Source organism: Pseudophryne corroboree, chromosome 8 (genome assembly GCF_028390025.1).
Source record: "Pseudophryne corroboree isolate aPseCor3 chromosome 8, aPseCor3.hap2, whole genome shotgun sequence".
NCBI classification, from domain to species: Eukaryota; Metazoa; Chordata; class Amphibia; order Anura; family Myobatrachidae; genus Pseudophryne; species Pseudophryne corroboree.
Genome location: NC_086451.1, coordinates 492,768,503 through 492,785,562, shown reverse-complemented (window position 1 = coordinate 492,785,562; position 17,060 = coordinate 492,768,503). Strand labels below are relative to the sequence as shown.

The 17,060-nt window shown below is 50.1% G+C and overlaps 1 protein-coding gene across 1 annotated transcript in view; it reads left to right on the top strand.

The window, feature by feature from the left end:
- The window catches only part of LOC134949702 (surfeit locus protein 1), a 359,947-nt gene that overhangs the window by 52,294 nt on the left and 290,593 nt on the right, over positions 1 to 17,060 (top strand). Inside the window, exon 3 of the mRNA XM_063938459.1 lies at positions 2,161 to 2,282. Within this exon, the coding sequence (XP_063794529.1) occupies positions 2,161 to 2,282 (122 nt within the window). The remainder of the gene's footprint in view (positions 1 to 2,160; positions 2,283 to 17,060) is intronic.

The window sequence follows — 17,060 nt, the reverse complement described above, 5'->3', positions numbered from 1 at the left end:
TCTCATGGCATCACGCCACAACCACAAACTACCAGTATACGGTGGAACTTCAATCTGGTGGACATCTTCCCTCCAGTTTCACTTCTTCTGAGGGTGCTTCGCAAGTTCAAGCAGGAGGGTGGCACAATGCTTCTCATAGCTCCTGACTGGCCAAGGAGTCCTTGGTTTGCAGACCTGCAGAGGCTGTCAATCGACACTCCTCTCAGACTGCCTTGAAGGCAGGATCTTTTGACACTGGATCCGTGTCTACACCAGGACCTGGCTCGGCTGTTTTTGGCGGCGTGGTTCTTGAGACATCCCTTTTAAAATCTAAGGGCTTCTTGAGCTTGGTTGTCCTCACAATGCTTAAAGCACGAAAGCCTGCCTCAGCAAGGATTTATTACATTATTTGGCACACTTATTTCCAGTGGTGTTCGCCAAGGAACTACAATCCTTCTACTTTCAGAGTGGCAAGAGTTCTTGCTTTCCTTCAAGCAGGATTTGACTTAGGTCTTCAACTAGCATCCCTCAAGTTACAGGTATCTGCCCTGTCCATGTGTTTCCAGAGAAAGATTGCTTCTCTGCCAGATATCAGAACTTTCAATCAGGGGGTCCTCCGTAGTCGGCCTCCATTTGTCTCTCTGGTGGCTCCGTGGGACTTGTCTTTGGTTCTACAGGCGTGACAAGCAGCTCCGTTTGAACCATTGGACTCTGTGGATTTAATGTGGCTGACGGAAAAGACTCCCTTCTGGCTATTGCCTAGGCTCGCAGAGTGTCTGATGTAGCGGCACTTTCATGTCACGCTCCTTTTTTGATTTTTCATCCAGACAGAGCTGTCCTCAGGACCAGGTCTGGATACCTTCCTAAGGTGGTCTCCAAATTTCATATTGATGAACAAATGGTGGTTCCAGCCTTTCAATCTCAAAACTCTTCCACAAGTGATGTATTGTTGGATGTGGTGTGAGCACTTCAGATTTATGTGGAGCAAACTAAGTCTGTCCGTACATATGATGCTCTTTTTCTTTTGTATGGTTTTCACAAAAGAGGATGGCATGTTAACAAGCAGACCTTGGCTCGATGGCTTCAAATAACCATTGCTCAGGCATATTGGAAGCGGATCTACATGTTCCTATGGTGCTCAAGGCTCATTCCAATCTGTCTGTGGGGCCTTCATGGGCGGCTAGTCGTGGAGCATCTGCTGAACAGTTGTGCAGAGCAGCCACGTGGTTGTCAGTCCATACTTTCCGCTATTTCTTTTCATTTGATACCTTTGCCTCCTAGGATGCTGCATTTGGGCGACTGGTTCTCCATTCTGCACAGGGACGTTCCCTCCCTTCGTATTAGGGATGTACTGCTGGGATTGCGTGTGCTAATTGTATGTGACTTTACTGGGGCTGCTGGTCGCCGGAGTGCGGTGGTCTTCTGGTTGGCGCCGGTGCAGGATGGTTGTGTGGCTACGGCTGCCCTCTGTGTTCTTGGCAGATGTGTGGCTGCCCTCCGTGCTGCTGTCGCCTTCCGTGCTGCTGTCGCCTTCCGTGGGACCAGACTTGTGGCTGCTTTTAGTGAGCATGCGAGATGCGCGGATGCCATCTGTGTCTCAAGGGGCATAGTTCCCTGTGAGCCTTTCAGGGGGGTTCCAGCGGTGGAGGAGGCTGGAGTGTGTGGAGCCGGTGGAGTCAGCAGGAGGAGTGATACTGGTGTTCCTAGTGGAGAGACAGTGGGTTGGCGGATTCTGTTCCACCCCACTTCAATATTGAAAGTTGGAGGGGCTATGAGTAGAGGGGAGGAGTCAAATTCCTCCTCCCCCCCCCCCCCCCCCCCCCCCCCTATCCTAAAAAAAAAGTCTAGATCTGCCATTTGACGTTCAAGATCACGGTTTGTAAGAATAGCGTCTTCCCCCAGGCTATACCAAATATTTTATATAGTCAGGACAATTTATGTGGAATTATACTGTATTTGTAGCCTTTTAGTGAGTAGAATGTTTTCATTTGTGCTAATTGTTTATTATGTTGTTAATGTGTATGTGTGTTTTTATGTGCTTTTTTTATGTATTTCTCTTGGGAGATGGGAATTATGGGAAATAAATTCCTTGTATATTTCTGTATATTTCTTGGCCAAGGCGAATCGTATTCTGGGATCGGAATGTGAATATTGTGGTGGTAAATTTTGTGTATTTTTCAGGTACTAACGCCTGGTGTCTGAGAAACTTGTCTTCTGCGACGCCGTCATCTAAAGAAGGTCCACTGATGAAATGGTTTCTGCTTCTCATCCCAGTTGCCACCTTTGGTCTGGGCACCTGGCAGGTAACCTCTGGCTTGTATGGTAATCCAGACCTGTATTATGGGCCTAATTCAGCATGTATTGCAAATGCGGAATCTTTCTCTAATGGGCAAAACCATGTGCACTGCAGGGGGGGGGGGGGGATGGGGGTACGGATGTAACATGTGCACTTCAGGGGGGGGCGGATGTAACATGTGCACTGCAAGGGGGGGGTTGGGGGGTACGGATGTAACATGTGCACTTCAGGGGGGGGGGGGGGCGGATGTAACGTGCTCTGCAGGGGAGGCGGATATAACGTGCACTACAGGGTGGGGGCGGATGTAACATGTGCACTGCAAGGGGGGCGGATGTAACGTGCACTGCAGGGGGGGGGGCAGATATAACATGTGCACTGCAAGGGGGGCGGATGTAACGTGCACTACAGGGTGGGGGCGGATGTAACATGTGCACTGCAAGGGGGGCGGATGTAACGTGCACTGCAGGGGGGGGGGGCAGATATAACATGTGCACTGCAGGGGGGCGGATGTAACGTGCACTACAGGGGGGGGCAGATATAACATGTGCTCTGCAGGGGAGGCAGATGTAACGTGCACTGCAGGGGGGGGGCGGATGTAACGTGTACTGCAGGGGGGGTAGATGTAACGTGCACTACAGGGGGGGGGCGGATGTAACATGTGCACTGCAGGGGGGGGCGGATGTAACATGTGCACTACAGGGGGGGCGCAGATATAACATGTGCACTGCAGGGGGGGGGGGGCAGATGTAACATGTGCACTGCAGGGGAGGCAGATGTAACATGTGCACTGCAGGGGAGGCAGATGTAACATGTGCACTGCAGGGGGGCAGATATAACATGTGCAGAGAGAGTTAGATTTGGGTGGGGTGTGTTCAATCTGCAATCTAAATTGCAGTGTATAAATAAAGCAGCCAGTATTTACCCTGCACAGAAACAAAATAACTCACCCAAATCTAACTCTCTCTGCACATGTTACATCTGCCCCACCTGCAGCGCACATGGTTTTGCCCAACTGCTAACAAAGTTCCTGCTGCGATCAACTCAGAATTACCCCCTGTGCCGGGACCCGGGGAAATGCGGTCACATCGCAGCGTCTGGTGCTGAATAAGGATTTGAAAAACATTTTGCTACGTGACTGAAGTAAAACAAATCTAAAACTGTTCCAAACAACAAATGAACCCGATTTACAGGATTGGCGCCAAATACCTGACACCAGCAGAAGCCAGTAGAATAGAGGCCAAATTCTTTTTGCTTTCTTCCAATCTAGGGTTCACTTGGAGCATGGGCTGCTTGAGGGGACCGTAGGAGCTTGCACTTATTTAGAGCAACCCGTGGTCTGCGGTGTGTGTTGAGTGCCCATGACAGCTGTGCCGTGTCACCTGGGGCTTCCCTGTAGTTTTAGATTAATTTCATATTTTTCTCTGACGTCCTAGTGGATGCTGGGACTCCGTCAGGACCATGGGGATTAGCGGCTCCGCAGGAGACAGGGCACAAAAATAAAAGCTTTAGGACTAGGTGGTGTGCACTGGCTCCTCCCCCTATGACCCTCCTCCAAGCCTCAGTTAGATTTTTGTGCCCGGCCGAGAAGGGTGCAATCTAGGTGGCTCTCCTAAAGAGCTGCTTAGAAAAGTTTAGCTTAGGTTTTTTATTTTACAGTGAGTCCTGCTGGCAACAGGATCACTGCAACGAGGGACTTAGGGGAGAAGAAGTGAACTCACCTGCGTGCAGGATGGATTGGCTTCTTGGCTACTGGACATTAGCTCCAGAGGGACGATCACAGGTACAGCCTGGATGGTCACCGGAGCCGCGCCGCCAACCCCCTTGCAGATGCCGAAAAGTTAAGAGGTCCAGAAACCGGCGGCAGAAGACTTTTCAGTCTTCATGAGGTAGCGCACAGCACTGCAGCTGTGCGCCATTGTTGTCAGCACACTTCACACCAGCGGTCACTGAGGGTGCAGGGCGCTGGGGGGGGGCGCCCTGGGCAGCAATGATAATACCTTGTTCTGGCTAAAAATACATCACATATAGCCCCTGGGGCTATATGGATGTATTTAACCCCTGCCAGGTCTCACAAACACCGGGAGAAGAGCCCGCCGAAATAGGGAGCGGGGCCTATCTCCTCCGCACACAGCGCCATTTTCCTGCACAGCTCCGCTGCGAGGAAGGCTCCCAGGACTCTCCCCTGCACTGCACTACAGAAACAGGGTAAAAAAACAGAGAGGGGGGCACTTTTTTGGCGATATTGATATATTAAGCTGCTATAAAGGAAACAACACTTCTGTAGGGTTGTTCCTATATATTTATAGCGCTTGGGTGTGTGCTGGCAAACTCTCCCTCTGTCTCCCCAAAGGGCTAGTGGGGTCCTGTCTTCGATAAGAGCATTCCCTGTGTGTCTGCTGTGTGTCGGTACGTGTGTGTCGACATGTATGAGGACGATGTTGGTGTGGAGGCGGAGCAATTGCCGGTAATGGTGATGTCACCCCCTAGGGAGTCGACACCAGAATGGATGGCTTTGTTTATGGAATTACGTGATAATGTCAGCACGTTACAAAAATCAGTTGACGACATGAGACGGCCGGCAAACCAGTTAGTACCTGTCCAGGCGTCTCAGACACCGTCAGGGGCTGTAAAACGCCCTTTACCTCAGTCGGTCGACACAGACCCAGACACGGACACCGAATCTAGTGTCGACGGTGAAGAAACAAACGTATTTTCCAGTAGGGCCACACGTTATATGATCACGGCAATGAAGGAGGCTTTGCATATCTCTGATACTGCAAGTACCACAAAAAGGGGTATTATGTGGGGTTTGAAAAAACTACCTGTAGTTTTTCCTGAATCAGAGGAATTGAATGAAGTGTGTGATGAAGCGTGGGTTAACCCCGATAGAAAACTGCTAATTTCAAAGAAGTTATTGGCATTATATCCTTTCCCGCCAGAGGTTAGGGCGCGCTGGGAAACACCCCCTAGGGTGGATAAGGCACTCGCACGCTTATCAAAACAAGTGGCGTTACCGTCTCCTGAAACGGCCGCCCTCAAGGATCCAGCTGATAGGAGGCTGGAAACTACCCTGAAAAGTATATACACTCATACTGGTGTTCTACTGCGACCAGCCATCGCCTCAGCATGGATGTGCAGTGCTGGGGTGGTTTGGTCGGATTCCCTGACTGAAAATATTGATACCCTGGATAAGGACAGTATTTTATTGACTATAGAGCAATTAAAGGATGCTGTTCTTTATATGCGAGATGCTCAGAGGGATATTTGCACTCTGGCATCGAGAGTAAGTGCGATGTCCATATCTGCCAGAAGAAGTTTATGGACGCGACAGTGGTCAGGTGATGCGGATTCCAAACGGCATATGGAAGTATTGCCGTATAAAGGGGAGGAATTATTTGGGGTCGGTCTATCGGATTTGGTGGCCACGGCAACAGCCGGGAAATCCACCTTTTTACCTCAGGTCCCCTCCCAACAGAAAAAGACACCGTCTTTTCAGCCGCAGTCCTTTCGTTCCTATAAGAACAAGCGGGCAAAAGGACAGTCATATCTGCCCCGAGGCAAAGGAAAGGGTAAGAGAGTGCACCAAGCAGCTCCCTCCCAGGAGCAGAAGCCCTCCCCGGCTTCTGCAAAGCCCTCAGCATGACGTTGGGGCTTTACAAGCGGACTCAGGGGCGGTGGGGGGTCGACTCAAGAATTTCAGCGCACAGTGGGCTCACTCACAGGTGGACCCCTGGATCCTGCAGGTAGTATCTCAGGGTTACAGGTTGGAATTCGAGAAGTCTCCCCCTCGCCGGTTCCTACAGTCTGCTCTGCCAACGTCTCCCTCAGACAGGGCGACGGTATTGGAAGCCATTCACAAGCTGTATTCTCAGCAGGTGATAGTCAAGGTACCCCTCCTACAACAGGGAAAGGGGTATTATTCCACACTATTTGTGGTACCGAAGCCGGACGGCTCGGTAAGACCTATTCTAAATCTGAAATCTTTGAACCTGTACATACAAAAATTCAAGTTCAAGATGGAGTCACTCAGAGCAGTGATAGCGAATCTGGAAGAAGGGGACTTTATGGTGTCCCTGGACATAAAGGATGCTTACCTGCATGTCCCAATTTGCCCTTCACATCAAGGGTACCTCAGGTTCGTGGTGCAAAACTGTCATTATCAGTTTCAGACGCTGCCGTTTGGATTGTCCACGGCACCTCGGGTCTTTACCAAGGTAATGGCCGAAATGATGTTTCTTCTGCGAAGAAAAGGCGTATTAATTATCCCTTACTTGGACGATCTCCTGATAAGGGCAAGGTCCAGAGAACAGCTGGAGGACGTAGTAGCACTAACCCAAGTAGTGCTGCAACAGCACGGGTGGATTCTGAATTTTCCAAAATCTCAATTGACCCCGACGACACGTCTGCTGTTCCTGGGAATGATTCTGGACACGGTTCAGAAAAAGGTGTTTCTTCCGGAGGAGAAAGCCAGGGAGTTATCCGAACTTGTCAGGAACCTCTTAAAACCAGGAAAAGTGTCTGTGCATCAATGCACAAGAGTCCTGGGAAAAATGGTGGCTTCTTACGAAGCGATTCCATTCGGCAGATTCCACGCACGAACTTTTCAGTGGGATCTGCTGGACAAATGGTCCGGATCGCATCTGCAGATGCATCAGCGGATAACTTTGTCTCCACGGACAAGGGTGTCTCTTCTGTGGTGGTTGCAGAGTGCTCATCTGTTAGAGGGCCGCAGATTCGGCATACAGGACTGGGTCCTGGTGACCACGGATGCCAGTCTGAGAGGCTGGGGAGCGGTCACACAGGGAAGAAACTTCCAGGGAGTGTGGTCAAGCCTGGAGATGTCTCTTCACATAAATATACTGGAGCTAAGAGCGATTTACAATGCTCTAAGCCTGGCAAAACCCCTGCTTCAGGCTCAGCCGGTGTTGATCCAGTCGGACAACATCACGGCAGTCGCCCACGTAAACAGACAGGGCGGCACAAGAAGCAGGAGGGCAATGGCAGAAGCTGCAAGGATTCTTCGCTGGGCGGAAGATCATGTGATAGCACTGTCAGCAGTGTTCATTCCGGGAGTGGACAACTGGGAAGCGGACTTCCTCAGCAGACACGATCTACACCCGGGAGAGTGGGGACTTCATCCAGAAGTCTTCCACATGATTGTGAACCGTTGGGAAAAACCAAAGGTGGATATGATGGCGTCCCGCCTCAACAAAAAACTGGACAGGTATTGCGCCAGGTCAAGAGACCCTCAGGCAATAGCTGTGGACGCTCTGGTAACACCGTGGGTGTTCCAGTCAGTGTATGTGTTTCCTCCTCTGCCTCTCATACCAAAAGTACTGAGAATTATACGGCAAAGGGGAGTAAGAACGATACTCGTGGCTCCGGATTGGCCAAGAAGAACTTGGTACCCGGAACTTCAGGAGATACTCACGGAAGATCCGTGGCCTCTACCTCTAAGACGGGACCTGCTTCAGCAGGGACCGTGTCTATTCCAAGACTTACCGCGGCTGCGTTTGACGGCATGGCGGTTGAACGCCGAATTCTAAGGGAAAAAGGCATTCCGGAAGAGGTCATCCCTACCCTGGTAAAAGCCAGGAAGGAGGTGACTGCACAACATTATCACCGCATTTGGAGAAAATATGTTGCGTGGTGTGAGGCCAGGAAGGCCCCGACGGAGGAATTTCAACTGGGTCGATTCCTACATTTCCTGCAAACAGGATTGTCTATGGGCCTCAAATTGGGGTCCATTAAGGTTCAAATTTCGGCCCTGTCGATTTTCTTCCAGAAAGAATTGGCTTCAGTTCCTGAAGTCCAGACTTTTGTAAAAAGAGTACTACATATACAGCCCCCGGTTGTGCCCCCAGTGGCTCCGTGGGATCTTAATGTAGTTTTGGATTTTCTCAAATCCCATTGGTTTGAGCCACTCAAATCGGTGGATTTGAAATATCTTACATGGAAAGTAACCATGCTACTGGCCCTGGCTTCAGCCAGGAGAGTATCAGAATTGGCGGCTTTATCGTATAAAAGCCCATATCTGATTTTCCATTCGGACAGGGCAGAACTGCGGACGCGTCCTCAGTTTCTGCCTAAGGTGGTTTCAGCGTTTCACCTGAACCAGCCTATTGTGGTGCCTGCGGCTACTAGCGATTTGGAGGATTCCAAGTTGCTGGACGTTGTCAGGGCATTGAAAATATATATTTCAAGGACGGCTGGAGTCAGAAAATCTGACTCGCTGTTTATACTATATGCACCCAACAAGCTGGGTGCTCCTGCTTCTAAGCAGACGATTGCTCGTTGGATTTGTAGCACAATTCAACTTGCACATTCTGTGGCAGGCCTGCCACAGCCTAAATCTGTCAAGGCCCATTCCACAAGGAAGGTGGGCTCATCTTGGGCGGCTGCCCGAGGGGTCTCGGCATTACAACTCTGCCGAGCAGCTACGTGGTCGGGGGAGAACACGTTTGTAAAATTCTACAAATTTGATACCCTGGCTAAAGAGGACCTGGAGTTCTCTCATTCGGTGCTGCAGAGTCATCCGCACTCTCCCGCCCGTTTGGGAGCTTTGGTATAATCCCCATGGTCCTGACGGAGTCCCAGCATCCACTAGGACGACAGAGAAAATAAGATTTTACTTACCGATAAATCTATTTCTCGTAGTCCGTAGTGGATGCTGGGCGCCCATCCCAAGTGCGGATTGTCTGCAATACTTGTACATAGTTATTGTTACAAAAAAATCGGGTTGTTATTGTTGTGAGCCGTCTGTTCAGAGGCTCCTACGTTTGTCATACTGTTAACTGGGTTCAGATCACAGGTTATACGGTGTGATTGGTGTGGCTGGTATGAGTCTTACCCGGGATTCATAATCCTTCCTTATTGTGTACGCTCGTCCGGGCACAGTATCCTAACTGAGGCTTGGAGGAGGGTCATAGGGGGAGGAGCCAGTACACACCACCTAATCCTAAAGCTTTTATTTTTGTGCCCTGTCTCCTGCGGAGCCGCTAATCCCCATGGTCCTGACGGAGTCCCAGCATCCACTACGGACTACAAGAAATAGATTTATCGGTAAGTAAAATCTTATTATTTGTAAACTTTATTTCTTGTAGGCAGGCTGTGATGTTCTCCTGCAGCACATCCCGGGAGATCCGCTGGCTTTGCAGGTAGCGCTACTGCCGGGGAAGTGAACGCACGGCCTTTCTCCTGCCCTGGTCTCTTCCGGAGACTGCCTGGAACTGCGGCTGGGGCTGTTGCCCTTTTAGAGGGTAGTGTTGGGTGCGCTGACCAGCGATGGCATCTTGCTTGGTTTTCTCCTCGGCTCCCTTCCTCTCGGGTGGAGGAGTGCAATATCAAGCTGCCTGGGACCAGGCTGTACCATGTGGTTACCCTGGAGGGGAAGCTTATGAATGGACGCAGGGAGATTGATGGGGGAGGACCTGGCTTTGTGCCTGCCTCCCCCCTTTTCTGGTCTGTTCCAGAAAGGACGATGCCATTCCTCTGTGCTCTCCCTGGGACACTGCTCCGGACCCCAGCACCGCCGCTTTGTAGTTGCTATCTCTTGGCCTTTCCTTGGAAGGCTGAGTACCGCAGTGTCTGTGTAACTTAGTGTGATCTGTATACCATTTGCTGGATCCCTGTATGTTTATTACATCACTGCTGTGTGTAGCGTTGCTAGATTTACTCTGTTTTCTGTGGGAGTATTTGTCCAGTAAGTGGCCCCAGTGTAAAGTAAAATGACCTTGTGTGCGGTTGGACACGGGAGCCACGTGGATGATGTCAGTTTTCAGAAAGCGTAGTACCTATCATGGCAGAGCTGGTTTGATGTAGTCAATATACCGGCGCTCAGGAGACCGATGCCGGAATCCCACCAGCCGGTGAAATGCCAACGCCCGGAATCCCCACACATGCTGGGTATTCCCACTGGATTGGTGGGTCCAGAACCTGTGGCGAGCGGATATCATATGTATTCCGTTTTATTGATGGCTGACGCTATCCCGGTGCATGCACAGGACTTCCAGGGGCAGCACGCTTTCTCGGAGCCTGATGAATTCATTCCATGGCACATTGGGCCTCCCAGATCACAAGTCTATTCATTGTTACCGGGACTCCCCCCAGATTCCTTTGGAGATCTGCAGGCGGAGGGTTCGCTTCTAGATGTCTTTCCTCTTCAGGATAATGTGGTCAAGGAATTGAGATTCTGATTACTGCTGTCAGTCTTAGGATTCTTCAGCAGACGCTGCGTAAGGAAAATAAAACGGTTACTTCTCCATCCTCTTCAGATCTCTGATTTTTATTGAAGACGCTTTAAGAGCACTGGATAATAAAAATGAGCGGTACCCTGAACGTTTTCTTCTCATTATACGCTGCCTGTGGTTCACGTGCTGAACGTAGCAGTCTCCTAAGGTGGATGCTTCGGTTGGACGTTTGGCCAAGACCCCCGCTCTCCCAGTCCCAGTATTGGCATCCTTTAGGGACCCGTTAGACAAATAGCTGGAGGTGTTCCTTCCATCTGTTTCTCTAGCATCCATAAGGGATACTGGGGTCTTAGTACGATGGGGTCCAAAGGAGCCAGTGCACTTTAAATTTCTTCACTGGGTGTGCTGGCTCCTCCCCTCTATGCTCCTCCCACAGACAGATCAGAAAAATATTCCCTCAGGAGAGGACGCACTTTGCAGCTCCAGAGGAATATTTCTCTGTTTAATTTAAACGTTTATTATTTTCGGTTTGCAGTTTGGGCGACAGTATACCTGCAGCATGGGAGTTTGGGGGGGGGTGACGGTCACCGGCCTCTGCAAGGTGTCAGGGCCGCTTCCCCGCTGCAGGACCACCTCCCTGAGAGGTTGTTGTACCGCGGGCACGGCGCCTTAGCGAACGCAATCGCAGCACGCCGCACACCCTTAACACCGCCTGAAGGTGAGAAGAGTGGCGAGTACAAACCGGGGGACCCACTAGGGGGATCCCCCGGTTCTTGGTGCGGCAAAAATCGCAGGGGCGGCATCTGGACCCCCTCCCAGTGGAATCCCATAGCCCCCCTGTGTAAACTAGCCAGCGGTTTGTTAACACAGGTGCTTACACTGCGTTTTACACAAAAAGGAGACTCTTGCCAGTATAAATATGTGACTAGCTCCGGCTTCCATTACAGGGGGCGGAGCTAACTCAGAGTGGGACCAGCGGCTTCTTGGTGCCTTCCTCTGCTTACAGCTGCAGTGACAAGGCACACAGCTCCTCCACATTACTCAGTATACGCAGGAAACTGGTACAAGGGTGTAAATAAGGGGGAGAGCCGCTATTGTACATGCTGTAGAGTCCTTAAAAGGACACAACTGCGGTGTTACACTGTGATATATACAGCCTGGTGTCTTACGGAATACAGGGGAGGGGTCCTGGGGTGCGTACCGGTAATGAGAGGTGCGGCCCTGCGGAGACCTTTCAGTAGTACTGCATACTGCAAGACAAAGGTTGCAGGTGCACAATTCAAACACTACCAATTTATTAATAATAATCATTGCAATAAAATTTTGCATTTTGAGTGAGGTTTTTTGCATATTTATGGCCATAAGTAACAGCTTGCCCACCGCGTCCAGGTAACCTCATTAGTCGGGCAAGTTCCTAACATTTCGGGGGGGGTGTACAAATCTAGGGCGCAGGACACCCCAAGATAAAGTAGATGAGTGACCCCAGGGCAACACTAAAGTGAAAAATTATATAGTGAAAATAGGTTAGTGAGAGACAGCAGGGGTAAATCAGTGAGAGATAACGAGGCGAGAAATAGTTTATCTCTCACTACTTTACTTCTCACCTCGTTATCTCTCACTGATTTACCCCTGCTGTCTTCAGCAGCCTCTCTCACTAACCTATTTTCACTATATAATTTTTCACTTTAGTGTTGCCCTGGGGTCACTCAGCTACTTTATCTTGGGGTGTCCTGCGCCCTAGATTTGTACCCCTCCAACCCCCCCCGAAATGTTAGGGACTTGCCCGACTAATGAGGTTAACTGGACGCGGTGGGCAAGCTGTTACTTATGGCCATAAATATGCAAAAAAAATTTGAGTGCAGTGATTATTATTAATAAATTGGTAGTGTTTGAATTGTGCACCTGCAGTCTTACGGATTCTGCTAGGCTTGGGTGTGCTGGTCTTTTCTCTCTGTCTCCTACTCGCATACCAGTCTGGGAAGGCTGCTATATACTTGTCTGTGTATTTGTGTGTGAGTGTTTTGTCTCCTGTAAACATTGTAGAACACCAGTTATGTAAAGTATGTAATACCAGATTCTCTCCCTCCGTGGCTGGTTCCCTCTCATGTGAACAATGTAGTCAGTCCTCCCAAGTTAGTGAGGATGCTGGTGGGGAGGTTCAGGTTAGGTTCTATAAAAACCATGATGGCTGAGATGTCTTCTCAGCTCCCTGCTAATAGTCAAACGACACAACCGCTGCAGCAGTCTGTAGCAGACTCCCCTCCCTAGTTCAGGGACACATAAATGTGGGCTTCCAGAACTATTTTCTGAAACTGATGAAGAGGGACTGGAGAAGGGGGAGGAACTGGACCCTATTACAGAGGATTCCTCTCCAGCACAGGGCATTGAACCCCTCATACGTGCTATCAGGGATGTATTAAAAAATCCCCATGGAAGACGATGCAACACCGCATTAACCCTTCTCCTCCCAGAAAAAGGTTAGTGTCACTTTCCCTGATTCTAAGGAATTAGATGACATGTGTAAGTTAGCCTGGAAAAACCCAGATAGGAAATTCCAGGTGACATGGCACTTTCTAAGCACTTCCCAATTTCTCATGCCATCCGGAGAAAATGGAAAAGATTCCCCAGCTGTAAACGTATCAGTCTCACGCCTCTCTAAAAAGGTGGCATTACCAGTCCCTGGCACCTCTACCTTAAAGGACCCTGGGTATAGGAAAAGAGAGACTACATTAAAGTCTACTTACACAGCAGCGGGTATATCACAAAGACCTGTGAAAGCGGGCTGCTGTATGACACACGGGCTGCTGTATGACACACGGGCTGCTGTATGACACACGGGCTGCTGTATGACACACGCCATTCACACCTGGACAGGCCAGATTCAAGAGGGCCTCGCGGGGGATATGTCTCTGGTGAATATGGTCACACTGATAAAACACATTCAGGATACTGCTCGCGTCTTGTGTGATTCTATCAAGGAGATGGGCGCTATTGATGCTAGTACTACTGCCATGGCAGTGTCTGCACACAGAGCTTTGTGGCTGTGTCAGTGGATTGCTGATGCAGATTCCAAGCTCAGTGTTGTGGAGTCTCTTCATTTCTCAGGAGAGGGGCTATTCAGGGTCTAGTTGGATACTTGGATTTCTAATGTTACGGCTGGGAAATCCACGTTTCTCCCCTGTGGGGCCCCACCGGCTAGGCGCTCCTATCCGGGGCCATCTACACAGTCCTTTCGGACCCCTGGCTTTAGGTCAAGAGCAAGAGGCGCCTCTCGCGCTGCGAGAGGAACCAGAGGCAAGACAAGAAAACCTGCTGCTGCAGGTTCTCAGGAACAGAGTGCCAGCTCTGCTTCCACCAAGGCCTCGGCATGACAGTGTTCCCCCACCCCGAGGATATCTCTAGGTGGGAGCTCGGTTGCGTCACTTCAGCAGCATCTGGGAAAGATCCTGCCAGGATGCCTGGGTAAAGGAACTAGTTTCTCAGGGCTACAAGCTGGAGTTCGACAACGCTCCTCCCCAACGATTTTTCATATCCGGTTTACCAGTTTTGGAGGTTACGTGAGTTACACTGCAACAGGCCATCCTGATGTTGGTCCAGTGCCAAGTCTTTGTTCCAGTACCACTTCATCAACAGGGAAAGGGTTACTACTCCAACCTGTTTGTGGTACCGAAAGCGGATGGTTTGGTAAGGCCCATTCTGTATCTAAAATCCTTGAACCCTTACCTAAAGGTTTTTAAGTTCAATATGGAATCCTTGCGAGCAGTGATTTTGGGTCTGGAAGAACAGGAGTTCATGGTTTCGCTGGATGTAAAGGATGCTTATTTCCATATCCCGATTTGGCCACCTCACCAGGCTTACCTACGGTTTGCCCTGCTGAACGATCACTGCCAGTTCCAGGCGCTACCCTTTGGCCTGTCCACAGCTCCGAGGGTCTTCACGAAGGTGATGGCGGAGATGATATTGTCCCTTACCTAGACGATCTTTTGATAAAGGTGAAATCCAGGGAGCTGCTGTTGCTCAATATAGACCGCACTATCCAGCTTCTGTCACATCATGGGTGAATCCTAAATTTACAGAAGTCCCACCTGGAGCTTACTCAGCGGTTCCTGTTCCTGGGAATGTTTCTGGATACAGTGGCTCAGAAAGTATTCATTCCAGAGGACAAGGCAGCAACGCTCCAGGAGATGGTCCGAGCGGTTCTACGGCCGAATCAGATTTCCATCCATCTTTGCATAAGATTGCTGGGAAAGATGGTAGCCTCATACGAGGCAATCCAATACGGAAGGTTCCATGCCAGAACATTTCAATTGGATTTCCTGAGCAAGTGGTCTGGTTCACATCTTCAAATGCATCGGATCATACGCCTATCACCTCAGGCCACAATCTCCCTCCTGTGGTGGCTGCAGCCATCAAACCTACTGAAGGGTCGAAGTTTCGGGATTCATGATTGGATTCTCCTCTCTGCAGACGCAGGTCTTAGAGGATGGAGAGCTGTCACCCGAGGAGCTCAGTTCCAGGGCTGGTGGTCAGCCCACGAAGCTCTACTTCCAATCAACATTTGGAACTCTGGGCAATCTACAGTGATCTGCTCCAGGCCTCTACTCAGAGATCAGGCCATTCGAGTTCAGTCGGACAACGCCACATACATACATCAATCGACAGGGAGGAACAAAAAGCAGAGCCTGCATGAGAGAAGTGTCGAGGATCCTCCTCTGGGCAGAAAGAAACGCAAGAGCAATATCCGCCATCTATATTCCGGGAGTGGACAACTGGGATGCGGACTTCCTAAGTCGTCACGACCTACACCCAGGAGAGTGGAGCCTCCTCCCACAAGTGTTTCGGCAGATCACCAATCGACCTGATGGTGTCTCGGCTCAACAAAAAGCTTCGCCGGTATTGTTTGAGTACCAGGGACCCGCAGGCGGTAACAGTGGATGCTCTGACAATCCAGTGGCCTTACAAGTTGGTCAACCGGTTTCCTCCGATTCCGTTGCGACCCAAGGGTACTGAAGAGAATCAAGCATCAGAGTCCAGGCAATTCTGATTGCCCCAGACTGGCCTCGGAGGGCATGGTACGCGGATCTTCTGGACATGTCCGTTGTAGACCCTTGGCCTCTACCACTGAGAAGAGATCTTCTACAACAAGGACTGCTCGTCTACCCGGACATACGGTGGTTTGACGACATGGCGGTTGAGCGGAACATCCTAGCTCACAAGGGTCTTTCCAAGAAGGTTATTACAACCATGGTTCAGGCCAGAAAACCTGTGACGTCATGACACTGTAATCATATCTGGAGAAGATATGTCTCCTGGTCTGAGGAGCGCAAGTATTCTCCGGCAGATTTTCACTTGGGAAGTTTCTTACGTTTACTCCAGGCTGGAGCGGATATGGGCTTACGTCTGGATTCCCTTAAGGTCCAGATTTCAGCCCTCTCAATTTTCTTCCAAAAAAGTTGGAAATGTTGCCAGAAGTTCAGACCTTCTTGCAAGGGATACTTCACATACAGCCTCCCTTTGTGCCGCCAACTGGGTGCCCGCTTCAGTGCGTTGACTTGTCTGCAGGTTTTCATGTTGTAAAAGTTTACCTGTTCAGCTGTTGCTGCAGTTGTTGTTCACAGCTGTTGCTGGTCAGTTATGTTGTGGTGTGCTGGTGTAAATTCTCACCACTCGTTACAGTTCTGATCCTTCTCTCAAGTATGTCCATTCTCCTTTCGCCCACAGTTTTATCTAGACTGGCTGTAGGAGGGGGCATAGAGGGGAGGAGCCAGCACACCCAGTTGAAGAAATCGAAAAGTGCACCAGCTCCTTTGGACCCCATCGTACTAAGACCTCAATATCCCTTATGGACTACGAGAAAAGGATTTACTGGTAGGTAATTAAAATCCTATTTGTTTTTATGGGTGTGGGGGTGTCTATTTGGCCCATGGTGGCTAGAGCCATGGAGAATTGGTTATACCAGCTTCTTGCTGTACTTCAGACAAATCCTTCTAAGGAAGATTTGCTGGATTTAGCAGAATAACTCCAAGACGCTGTGGAGTACGTTAGTTAGGTGACACAGGATGCGTAACAGGGGGCATCCAGGGTATCTGGGACGGCTATTTCTGGTAGATGGGCTCTGTGGTTACATTCCTGGGCAGAAGTCTAAGGTTCCTTCCCTCCTTTCAGTTCAGTTGTTGCAGGAGCATGGGTGGTTCCTGAACTTTAAGTCTAGTCTGGTACCCTGTCAGTGATTGCTGTTTCTGAGCTTGAGCTTCAGTACCAGCCTTCAGCAGGTGTTCCCTCCACCAGTGAAAATCTGTTCCTTTCCAGCAGTGGGACAGAGAGTTCTGGCCTTGGAGTGTCCATCAGTCCGGTTATGCATGCAATTGCTGGGGAAGATGAACTGAACCACCAAGGCTGTCAAGAATGCCAGGTTCCACTCACAGGATTTTCAGTGTCAGATTTTGTGGGGTTGGTCAGGGTTCAGTGATGACCTGGACAATGTTACAGCGTTAGCTTATGTCAACCATCAGGGGGGGTACCCGGAGTGCCAGGACAATGGTGGAAGCGGCTTGGATATTATCTTGGGTGGAGATGTTCATGCCAGAAATATCATC